General features: G+C 41.7%; 1 protein-coding gene across 3 annotated transcripts in view; it reads right to left on the bottom strand.

Annotated features, from left to right (window-relative positions):
- The window catches only part of cep72 (centrosomal protein 72), a 151,066-nt gene that overhangs the window by 118,879 nt on the left and 19,528 nt on the right, over positions 1 to 12,659 (bottom strand). For all 3 annotated transcript variants that reach the window (XM_087978553.1, XM_087978555.1, XM_087978554.1), the window contains exon 3: positions 5,990 to 6,182. In XM_087978553.1, coding sequence (XP_087834679.1) covers positions 5,990 to 6,182 — 193 coding nt within the window. The remainder of the gene's footprint in view (positions 1 to 5,989; positions 6,183 to 12,659) is intronic.

Raw genomic sequence — 12,659 nt, 5'->3', positions numbered from 1 at the left:
TCTCCTACCAATCCACCTAACCTACCAAAAATGTGCAGGTCAGGTGGATTGGCCATGGTAGAATTGTCCATAGTGTCCAGAGATGTGCAGACATGGTAAATGCAGAGTTACAGAGATAGGGGTATATACAGGGATACTGTGGGTAACAAGATCCTTTATTCGGAAATACAATTACCATAATTAGTCTTTTTATTGCATCATCATAGAAAACCTACACATACATATAACAGGAAAGCTAATGGAATCCCTACTCGAAGATGTAACAGAAAAAGATCCAGAGACTGCAGTCAGTATAATGCATATGCAAAAGGCCATGGTTGGCAAACATTACTGGATTACTTAAGTAATAGAAATAAAGAAAATAGAAACAAAAACAAAAACAAAAAGAATAATGCAGTTGATGCAGTATTTGGATTTTGAAACATCCTTTGATAATTATACTTATGACAAGTCAAAGGACATACAGGACAAGTAGCAGAAGGAGTAGCAAGCTGGCTACAAAAAGAAAAAGGAAAGCTACATTTCAGACAGGCAAAAGATTAGAAGTGATGTTTCTTATGCGCTGGGACCAACGTCACAATGTCAAAACGTTAACATCATGCTGGTGTATTTAATGCAGAAGAGGACTGCTACAAAATACTGGAAAATATCAGTAAACTTGCTTGTGGGTGTGCAATTGGCAAATTAGTTTCAATATGGATAAGCCTAAGTGGTGTGTTTAGATAGGAAAAATAAGGAGACCCAAAGGACGGTACGGTGGTTAAAGGGTGGCACGGTGGCTTAAAGGGCAGCTCAGTGGCTTAAAGGGCAGCACTGTGGCTCAGTGGTTAGCACTGCTATCTCACAGTGCCAGGGATCTCGGTTCAATTCCAGCCTTGGGCAACTCTGTGTGCAGTCTGCACATTCTCCCACTGTCTGCGCAGGTTTCTTCCCACAATCCAAAGATGTGTAGTTTAGGTGAATTGGTCATGATAAATTGCTCTTAGTGTTCAGGATGTGTAGGTAAGGTGCATTAGTCAGGGGTAAATGTAGAGTAATAGGGTAGGGGAATGGGGCTGGGTGGGTCACTCTTTGGAAGGTCAGGCTGGACTTATTGAGCTGAATGGCCTGTTTCCACACTATCAGGATTCTATGATTTTTATGATAACTATTGAGGGTTGTGTATCTAAATGAGATTGAGGAACAGATTATCTTGGAAAACAGAAAAACAAATCACAAATTAACAACAGAATAATAAAGCTATAAATGATGTAATCAAACACTGGGACTCATTTATAATAACATAAGACCATAAGACATCAGAGCAGAAATTAGACCATTCAGCCCATCGAGTCTGCTCTACTATTCAATCATTGCTGATAAGTTTCTAGACCCCATTCTCCCGCTTTCTCTCCATAACTCTTGATAATCAAGAACCTAAGTTTTAAATATACTCAATGACCTAGCCTTCGCAGCCTTCTGTGGCAATAACTCCATAGATTCACCGGTCTCTGGCTGAAGAGGTTTTTCCCTATCTCCATTCTAAAAGGCCTTCCCTTTATTCTAAGGCTGCACCTTCTACAGGAATAGAATTGAAAAGCACAACACCTATGTTAAAATTAACATAGAACTTTGGTTAGATCATTCATGGGTATAGTGCAAATAATTCTGGCATTTATACTAGCTAAAGGATAGCACTGAAGGTGGGTCTAAAATCTAAAATGCAACATAATAAATTCTATCAGGAAAGATGAAACAGGCTGGAACTCTTAAGAAAAGAGAAGACTGACAGGTATCAGAAAGAAAATGTTAACATTCAAAAAATAATTTTATGGGGCAGGTGTAGAGAAGATGCTTCCACCTGTGGGGAAGAACAGAATGAGAGTTCACAAAACTAAGATAATCAAAAATAAATCCAACAGGAAAATTGGTAGAAGCCTTCCCAAAGAGTGGTTAGAATAAGAACTTGCTCCCAGAAAGATTATAGTTAGAATGACTAACACAGATGAATGGAAAAGTTTATAAAATGTGGGAGAAGAAATACACATATAAAATAACTTGTTTGGAAGAAAATAACTGGTAAAAGGTTGTGGATTAGTGGTGCTGGAAGAGCACAGCAGTTCAGGCAGCATCCAAGGAGCACCGAAATCGACGTTTCGGGCAAAAGCCCTTCATCACGAATAAAGGCAGTGAGCCTGGAGCGTGGAGAAATAAGCTAGAGGAGGGTGGGGGTGGGGGTGGGGAGAAAGTAGCATAGAGTACAATGGGTGAGTGGGGAAGGGGATGAAGGTGATAGGTCAGGGAGGAGAGGGTGGAGTGGATAGGTGGAAAAGGAGATAGGCAGGTAGGACAAGTCATGGGGACAGTGCTGAGCTGCAAGTTTAGAACTAGGGTGAGGTGGGGGAAGGGGAAATGAGGAAACTGTTGAAGTCCACATTGATGCCCTGGGGTTGAAGTGTTCCGAGGCGGAAGATGAGGCGTTCTTCCTCCAAACGTCTGGTGGTGAGGGAGCGGCGGTGAAGGAGGCCCAGGACCTCCATGTCCTCGGCAGAGTGGGAGGGGGAGTTAAAATGTTGGGCCACGGGGCGGTGTGGTTGATTGGTGCGGGTGTCCCGGAGATGTTCCCTAAAGCGCTCTGCTAGGAGGCGCCCAGTCTCCCCAATGTAGAGGAGACCGCATCGGGAGCAACGGATACAATAAATGATATTAGTGGATGTGCAAGTAAAACTTTGATGGATGTGGAAGGCTCCTTTAGGGCCTTGGATAGAGGTGAGGGAGGAGGTGTGGGCGCAGGTTTTACAGTTCCTGCGGTGGCAGGGGAAAGTGCCAGGATGGGAGGGTGGGTTGTAGGGGGGCGTAGACCTGACCAGGTAGTCACGGAGGGAACGGTCTTTGCGGAAGGCGGAAAGGGGTGGGGAGGGAAATATTTCCCTGGTGGTGGGTCTGTTTGGAGATGGCGAAAATGTCGGTGGATGATTTGGTTTATGCGAAGGTTGGTAGGGTGGAAGGTGAGCACCAGGGGCGTTCTGTCCTTTTTACGGTTGGAGGGGTGGGGTAAAAGGTTGTGTACAGCAGAAACATGGTCTTGGAATGGTTGGTGTGAATTACCTCTATGTAGGAAACACTATGCAATAGATTTCACAGGTGAACTAAACCCCTTTCAATCCAAAGTGCTCTCAAGACTCTAAGTGACACCTCCAATTCCCAAACTCAATAACTTGGTTTGGTTTTCCTAAAATTTTAAACCTCATAACCTAAACCTGTTCAATTAATAGCCATTTTTGTGATGGAGTTTTTGAAATTTCGATACTAAGAAAACAGCAATTGCTTGGAGTAAAGAAAATATTACTTGCATTACACCTAATATTGTAGACTTTTTCAAACTTTAGTGAATCACTACTCTGTGGGCAAGAAATATTTAACTTCCCCTTTACCATGACCTAGATTATTTGAAGCATGTATATTTCATAAAAGATGCACACTCTCTAACAGCCTAATGCCACACCCCTATCTTTTCAAAATAGCAGATTTGCTCTCTTTGGACCATTGCCCAATTCTCTTTTGGAACCCACAGCTGGGTCTGCCTCCATCACACATTCAGATGAATTGTGGATCTGAACCATTCGCTGCGAAGAAAATATAGTTTTCTTCATGTTACAATTGCTTCTCTTAACAATCAACCTGGATCTGTCCCCTCTGGTCCTTGATCCTTTCATCAATGCATACAGTTTCCTTCTGTCAGCTCTGTAAAGATCCCTCAAAATTGCGATACCACTATCAAATGAACCTCTCAGGGCAATAAATGCTAGTTTTGCCAATAATGCCCACATCCCAGAATGAATATAAAAATAAAGTTGACTATTTCTCTCTTCAATTCCCTGCATTACATGAATGTAGGAGCTAAGTAAATAATAACGGAAATGTATCCAATCAGCCTATGAAACTCTCCACCGTGAGCAGCTCGAAGGGCAAGGACAGTAGATATGTGGGAACACCACCAGCTGCAAGATCCCCTCCAAGGTATACACCATATACTAAGTTCAGAATATACCAACATTCCTTCACGTTCCTGGGTCAGCAGTTGTACCCTGGAGCTCACCACCACCTTTCAAGCATAACGATGGATGAGATGTAAATGTCAGTATAGCAATAATAACATCACATGAACAAATGAGGGGAAAAAAAACCCTCAGATCTGTTCCACCATTCAATTAAACTTGGGGGATTTGGTGCCATATCGCTCAAACTGTTTGTTAATCTTAACTCAGTCCAGAAAACTCCAGTTGTCGGTTTTACATAATTCTTTTGCAAATTTGTTTAACCTGAATCAGTTTGCCTGATTTTGAACCAATACCTTTTGGTTATTTTGCATAGTGTATACACAGGCTTCAATAACCATCAAATGCCCACATTTCCTAAAGCTATGAGGAGAGACTATGCTGACGAAACAGCCAAACGTAAAATTACTGCCACTTAATTATCAGAGCCTGAACATGACAGCCTGTTGTTCAGTGAATGCTTCAGCAAGTTGAGTTTCAGACAAAGCAAGGCCCATAAAAAAGTTTTCAGAATGGAGGTTGATAAACTGTTGAATAAAATATTTAAAAGGATAAAAAACATGGCAACGTGTGTAATTGGGTAGATCTCTTTGGCTCTATCAATGAGTCAGTACAATACAAAGGGCTGAATGGTCTCCTTTTAGTGCAGTAAAATTCCAAAATCCAAACATTTTATGACTTCAATCACAACAATTTGGCAGTAATTGTTTAACCTCTCATCCCCTTTAATTTACAGCTATTACATTCATTTTGTACATACAAGCATCATATCAGATATGATTAATAGTCACATGGTTTAAAAGAAAATTAGTTTTTTTTACAGCAATAAAATAATTGAATTGATATAATCTGTAAAAGAATGAACTTACATGAACGCCTTTTCACAACCCAATAAGATCTCAAAGTACTTTGTCATCAATTAAGTACATTTGGAACTGTTGTCCCGTTGATATTGAAGGGAAACATGAAAATCAAATTGCACAGAGCAAGATGTCACAGCCAACAATGCAATAATGACCAAATTATTGCAAAATAATGACCGATGTAGCCTCCTCTATATTGGGGAGACAGGCCGCCTACTTGCGGAACATTTCAGAGAACACCTCTGGGACACCTGGACCAACCACCCCGTGGCTCAACACTTCAACTCCCCCTCCCACTCCACCAAGGACATGCAGGTCCTTGGACTCCTCCATTGCCAGACCATAGCAACACGACGGCTGGAGGAAGAGCACCTCATCTTCCACCTCGGAACCCTCCAACCAGAAGGGATGAACTCAGATTTCTCCAGTTTCCTTCTTTCCCCTCCCCCCACCTTGTCTCAGTCCCAACCCTTGAACTCAGCACCATCTTCCTAACCTGCAATCTTCTTCCTGACCTCTCCGCCCCCACCCCAACTCTGGCCTATCACCCTCACCTTAACCTCCTTCCACCTATCACATTTCCAATGCCCCTCCCCCAAGTCCCTCCTCCCTATCTTTTATCTTAGCCTGCTTGGCACACTTTCCTCATTCCTGAAGAAGGGCTCATGCCCGAAACGTCGATTCTCCTGCTCCTTGGATGCTGCCTGACCTTCTGCGCTTTTCCAGCAACACATTTTCAGCTCTGATCTCCAGCATCTGCAGTCCTCACTTTCTCCAATAATGACCAAATAATCTATTTTAGTGATATTTGTTAAGGGACAGATCTAGGCAAGGATCCAGGGAAAACTCATCTGCTTTTCTTTAAATTTCGCAGCAGAATCTCTTATGTCCACCAAGAGGACAGGGCTTTAGTTTAACTATTCAATCAATAATACGCTGTCAATGTGGGTAGGGACAGTATCAGCCTAGATTCTGCACTCAATTGTCCGGAATGGATCTCAAGCTTCAGTGTTGAGGACCCACGAATGATCAGCAGCCAAGAAAGGAACGAATGTGACTGTTGTTACCAAAGCCTAACAAGGTACTTACCTAATCGTCTAAGATTGGGGAGCATGTGCACAACAAAAAGTCGATAGTCTGTTTCATTTTTGGACACAGGATTCAGTCTCAGGTCAAGTTCTTTCAAACAACCCAGATTACGAAGGAGAAAAATCTCTTTCAAACTTGCTATCTTGTTATAATATAGGTTGAGCTTTTCCAGATGAATCAGGTGTTGGATCCCCTGTGTGCACAATATAGAAAGTGAAAGTGCATTAAAATTTTGTCTATTTTAAGTCTTCTCAAATAACTTTTCTCTAAAGCATTCATTTATGAACAAATATTTATTTGAAATTATTTTTGGAAACAGAAGGATCTGTCACATTACTAAATGGCTCCAATGAGTTGAAAATCATTCTAACTCTGCGACACTATTCTGAGGAAGAAAAGTCCAGTAGCTTGCAACATCCATACAACAACATTTAAAAATGCAAGTCCAATGTTGCTCTTGAGAGGTACCCTGCTACTCCATAAGGTCAATTGCGACAATTCTCACAGATACTCTGAGCACTGAAATCAATGCATGGTGTGAAGTTGGCTGCTTCCAAATTAGTTTTCCAGGGCAGAAAACAGGCTGATTTATTTGTGAAGTAGTGAATGTTTCAAGACATCATAAATGATAATAACTGCAGAAGTGGGCGGCACAGTGGTTAGCACTGCTGCCTCACAGCGCCAGAGACCCGGGTTCAATTCCCGCCTCAGGCGACTGACTGTGTGGAGTTTGCACGTTCTCCCAGTGTCTGTGTGGGTTTCCTCCGGGTGCTCTGGTTTCCTCCCATAGTCCAAAGATGTGCAGGTTAGGTGAATTGGCCATGCTAAATTGCCCCTAGTGTTAGGTAAGGGGTAAATGTAGGGGTATGGGTGGGCTACGGTTCGGCGGGTCGGTGTGGACTTGTTGGGCCGAAGGGCCTGTTTCCACACATTAATGTAATCTAATCTAATCTAAAGATCTTTTCTGGCACTAAAAGTGTACAAGTGTAGATACTTACTTCTTCAGAAGTTAATTAGTGTTAGAGGTTTTCTAAACAGCAAATTTTTCCTGATGTTTTCTACATATAACATATAATAAATAAGACCAGGAGTAGACCTCTTGAACCCTCAAGTGTATCCATCTCTCAACAAGATCGAGGTTAATCTCTGCCAGGTCTTAATTCCACATTTGTGCCAGTTCAACATAGCCATCAACACCCTGGTATTTCAAAAATCTACCAACCTCCTCTTTAAATACTTTCAAGCCTCTACCCTCTACAATTTTCTGGAATTCCAGACATAACTACCTTCTGAGAAAAGAGATTCCTTCACATTTGACTTTAAATCAGTGTCCCTTTCACTCTGTACGTATGTCCCCTAATTGAAGATGTTCCCCCCCAACTAGTGGAAACATCTTCTCAACATCTACGCTGTCAAGCCCTCTCAGAATGTTGTATGTTTCATGAAGATCACCCCTCATTTTCCCACTTTCTAATAAAGGCCTAACCTGTTTAGCATTTTTGATCTGCCAATCTCTTCATTCCAGTAGCTTAATGAATTTCTTTTGAACAGCCTCTAATGTTGCTCTCATTCTTAAACCCATAGCTCATTCCTCAATTTGGATTTTGCTTTCCATAAATGGTTTAAATCTAATTTATACTTTTGATTTGAAATCAAAGTGCCTGAGTTATAATTTTTCAATCTGATTTGATCAAGAACCTCTCAGATGCCGGTACAAAGCACCACATTGGATCAGACACTGAATTTGAGCAATTTTCAACTAAAAAACTGCAAATCATAGAACCTTACAGTGTGGAAGCCAGCCATTCAGCTCGTCAGTCCACACTGCGTCCTCCAAAGAGTACCTCACCCAGACCCACACCCCTAACCTGTCCCTGAAACCCCATACTTCCCATGGCTAATCCAACTAGCCTGCACTTCCCTGGACACCATGAGCAATTTAGTATGGCCAATCCACCTAACCTGCACATCTTTGGACTGTGGGACAAAAAAACATGCAGATACATGGAGAATGTGCAAACTCCACACAGTTGCCTGAGGGCACTGTGCCTTTGTTGCAGCTGTCAATGAGTTCAACAAGCAATGCTCCTTTGCCATTGATTGCAAACTTCAAACTCAAACTTATTGAATGTAATAATAAATTCCTAACATTGATAACCATGTGTTAAATGCGTATGTCTATGGCAGCCTGCATGCACATTAAACAGGGAAAAACGACATGGTGTTTGTTAACAGTTCATTAACTACTGAATTGATTTTTAAACTGGAACTCAGCAGGGTGAATGAAATAATGAGGACGGGGTTATCTTTTCTAGCTTGGAACAAGATTTTGCCACACTTGCAACAGATAACAGATTAATTATTGGATTTTTATACCAAAGTGATTGAATATTCAACACCTTGCGCCCTTCAGGAGGGAGTTCCAGGATTTTGACCCAGCAACAGTCAAAGAACAGCAATATACTGTACTTACATTTCAGGACAGTAGGTGGCTTGGTGGGTATCTTATGGGTGGCGATATTCCCATGTATCTGCTGTCCTTGACCTTAGGTGTCAGGCTTTGGGTATCAGAGCAGTCTTGCCTCAGAACTTGGTTCTAGCCCAACCCAAGAGTGAAGTATAAAGCCCACGCCAACCACCCACGGTAGTGAAGGAGTATGACACAGCTAAAGGTGCGATCCTTTAGATGGGACATAAAGGCCCCCATTTACCTTCTTATGTGGATGCAAATGATCCCATGGCACTATTTTGAAAGAAGGGATAAAATTATCCTTTAGTGTCCTAGCTAATAGTAAAATTTCCACAAGCATCAGCAAAGAAAAAAATCAGGTCATTATCACAGTTCTTGCAGGACATTGCAAACAAATTGTTTGCCGTATTTCCAATATTATGGAACTGACTACATTTCAAAAAGTGCATAATTGGCTGAAATGTTCTTTAGGATATCCTGAGGTCATGACACATGAGAGAAAGTAACAACTGCGGATGCTGGAGATCAGAGTCGAAAAGTGTAGCACTGGAAGAGTAAAGCAGGTCAGGCTGCATCTGAGGAGCAAGAGAGTCGGCGTTTCGGGTATGAACTCTTCATCAGGAATGTAGGGACGGGAGGGTGGAGAAGGGAGCGGAGAGAAAAATGGAAGGGTGGGGGGGAAGGTAGCTGGGAAGCCGATAGGTGTATACAGGTGGGAGGTGATAATGATAGGTCGGAGGGGAGGGTGGCATAGATAGGTGGGAATGAAGATGGACAGGTAGGACAGTTCAAGAGGGCAGTGCCAAGTGGGAGGGACAGGTGATGAGGAAACTGGTGAAGTCGGCGTTGATGCCGTGTGGTTGGAGGATCCCAAGGTGGAAGATGAGGCATTCTTCCTCTAGTTGTTGGGACCCTCCAACCACATGGCATCAAGAACAATTTCACCAGTTTCCTTATCTCAAGTCCCCTTATCTCATCCCAGATCCAACCCTCCAACTTGGCACGGCCCTCTTGAACTGTTCTACCTGTCCACTTTCTTTCCCATCTCCACCCTCCCCTCCAACCTATTACTAATCACCCCCAGCTGCCTTCCCTTCACCCCCACTCTCACCCCCGTATTTATGTCTCAGCCCCCACCCGCCCCACATTCCTGATGAAGGGCTTGTGCTGAAACGTTGACTCTCCTGCTCCTAGGATGCTGCCTGACCTGCTGTGCTTTTCCAGCACCACACATCATGACATATGCACAATAAATGAAAGTTATTTCATTCTTTCAAGCACTTTATCCAGTTTGGGATCGTCTGTACATGCAAGTTCACTTATCCATATATATTTAATGGAGAGTAATCAGCAGGCCGCCTTGTCATGGAGTGAAACCCACAATCCTGGTACTTTTTTCAATGAAGTCAATACACTTTTGATTGGAATAAATGGATCGCTATCAACGGGAAGGACCTGGGCTAGCTTTATATTTACTCATCAAAGGGCACTGAATCCAAGTGTTGTTAACAACGTCACTACCCAAAATGAAGTTAGTTAATGTGACAAAAGTCAAAAGCCAAACCAGAGTCTTTTCCAGTGTATTAGACTAACACAAATATGCACACTTCAGCAACTTCTATTTATTACCCGAAGGGTCAAGCAACCTAGTAATGAGAAACTAAGAGGCAGGTAAATATCACAGATATTTGTGATTTTTTTTTTACAGTCACACCCCAAACCTCCAACAAAATGTGATCTTCACCAAGATGTTAAAAACAAAATTGATGATGATAGTGGGAGTGCAGGTAGGCAGGGAATTTCTATCAGTCTCCTTTGGCAAAAGGAACCCACCTAGTGGCCTCAATTTACACCAGAGGATGCCAAGCTCTTATACCAGGTATTCTCCAACACTGCCATAAGTCCATTTCTCACTTGAAGGAATTCAGTGAATCAGCATTCACTGCATAAGCCAGCAACCGGTTTGACAGGTTCATTATTCTCTGTGAAAATAACAGCCTAATAAGTAGCCTAGTTTTGGCCTTGAGCTATCTGTAAGCACGACCATTGACCCACACTAATGTGCTTATGTGAAGAACTTGCATTTGTTTAGCACCTTTAAGAGGGTAAAACATTCCAAGGCACTTCATAATAGCACAATTGAACTAGACTTGATATTTGGTTGCTTCGGGGATATTAGGAGAGGAAATAAGTGCATTTTAAATGAATTTCTTAAAAGGGAGATCAAAGTGGGGGGGGGGATGTTTCTGGATAAAATTCTACAACATCAGTGAGGCATCTGAAGGTGCAACAGCCAAAAATCAGGGAACTGCAAAAGTCCAGAATTGAGCTCTTCACTTGTTTTTAAATAAGCCTTCATCAAATTTATTTCGATAAAAAGGTACTAAGAAAGAATACGGGAACCTCAAATAAAAGCAAAATATTCTCGATGCTGGAAATCTGAAACAAACCCAATAAAAATGCTGGAGAAACTCAGCTGGTCAACATCTAGGAGAGAGAAACAGAGTTAATGCTTCAAGTCTGGCATGACTTTTCAAAACTGAAACTCATCTGGATATCACCCTAGATATACATAAAATAGTGTGTTGGCCTATTTGCAATGCTGATTTCTCACTGCTGCAGCCCATTGGTGTTTTGGCATTAGGTTTTAATATATAGTCCTTGCCAAAATCAATTCGGTATTTCTAAACATCACTACAAAGAAATCATAAGTGAACATGCTTCTAAGGTTGCAAACTGATCTAAATCATTTAGCTATAAACAAAATTAATTCCTTACACCAGTCATTAATGCATCCTTTATTTATTCCCTCTACTGCCAACTGTACTGAAGTAAACTGTACAGTAGTAACACACTGAGCATAACAGAGATTAAAACAAAAATGTTTCATTGCAATCAGCGTTAAAGTCTAATGATGCATCCCTTATAAGTTTGTGAATAAATGTCCTGCTTAAATTTTACTTCAATTAAGTTAATACCGGGAAGAGGAGAAGGCACTTTTGCATCAGCATTCCAAAGCTGCAAAAGAGTGATAAAAACAGGTGCTTCTCCTCGGAATACTATCCAGCTACCCATGCTGAAAACAATATCTGTCATAGATGTAATATGAGAAAAGAGAATGAGCTCTGCTGTGATGTCTTTCACAGCCAAATAGCCTGCCAGAATGTACTGTGCACAATCACACACAAGGAAATGAAGAGACACTTGAAAGATGAGTTCTGCTGAGACACGCCCTAATTTCATTCAATATTCTTGATAATGAAAAAATTCCTGTTCAAGGTCTTTTCTGCTAATGAAAAACATAGCTAACTAGGCTATTTATTTGTAAAAATTAACAAATGATAACACATTTGCACATTGAGTAATTTGTCAACTTTACAACCCTAGTTCATATGAAAGGGGACAGAGAGCACATTGGTTCCAAGTAAATGTATCAGGAAATGCATTGTGTAATTAGCATATGACAGCAGTTTTTAAACATACTTTATGAAATCACAAGGACAAAAAGGGGACATGAGATAGCTTTGGCGAATAGGATTAAGGAGAATCAAATGGGATTTTATAAATACATCAAGGACAAATGGGTAACAGGGGAGAGAATAGGGTCCCTTAAAGATCAGCAAGGCCACTATGTATGGAACCGCAGAAGGTGGCAAAGATATTAAACAAGTATTTCGCATCAATGTTTACTGTGGATAAGAATATGAAAGATCGAGAATTTGGGGAAATAAATAGCAACATCTTGGAATATGTCCAGATTACTGAGATGGTGGTGCTGGGCGTCTTAAAACGCATAAACGTAGATAAATTCTCAGGACCTGATCAAGTGAACCCTAGAACTCGGTGGGAATCTAGAGAAGAGATTGCTGGGCCCCTGCTGAGGTATTTGTACCATTGATAGCCACAGGTGAGGTGCCGGAAGACTGGTTGGCTAACGTGATACCACTATTTACAAAGAGTGGTAAGGAAAAGCTCGGGAACTATAGACCGGTAAGCCTGACATCAGCTGAGGGCAAGTTGTTGGAGGGAATCCTGAGGGACAGGATGTACATGTATTTGGAAAGGCAAGGACTGATTAGGGATAGTCATCATTGATTTGCGCATGGGATATTATGGCTCATGGACTTAATTGGGTTTTTTGTGATAGTAATAAAGGGGATTGATGAGGGCCGAGCGGTGGACGTGGTTAATATAGACTTC

Source organism: Chiloscyllium plagiosum, unplaced genomic scaffold (genome assembly GCF_037043375.1).
Source record: "Chiloscyllium plagiosum isolate Xiang-an unplaced genomic scaffold, Cpla_swu_hap1 HiC_scaffold_34, whole genome shotgun sequence".
NCBI classification, from domain to species: domain Eukaryota; kingdom Metazoa; phylum Chordata; class Chondrichthyes; order Orectolobiformes; family Hemiscylliidae; genus Chiloscyllium; species Chiloscyllium plagiosum.
Note: the sequence above shows the minus strand (reverse complement) of the source record. Positions and strands in the feature narration are given on the sequence as shown.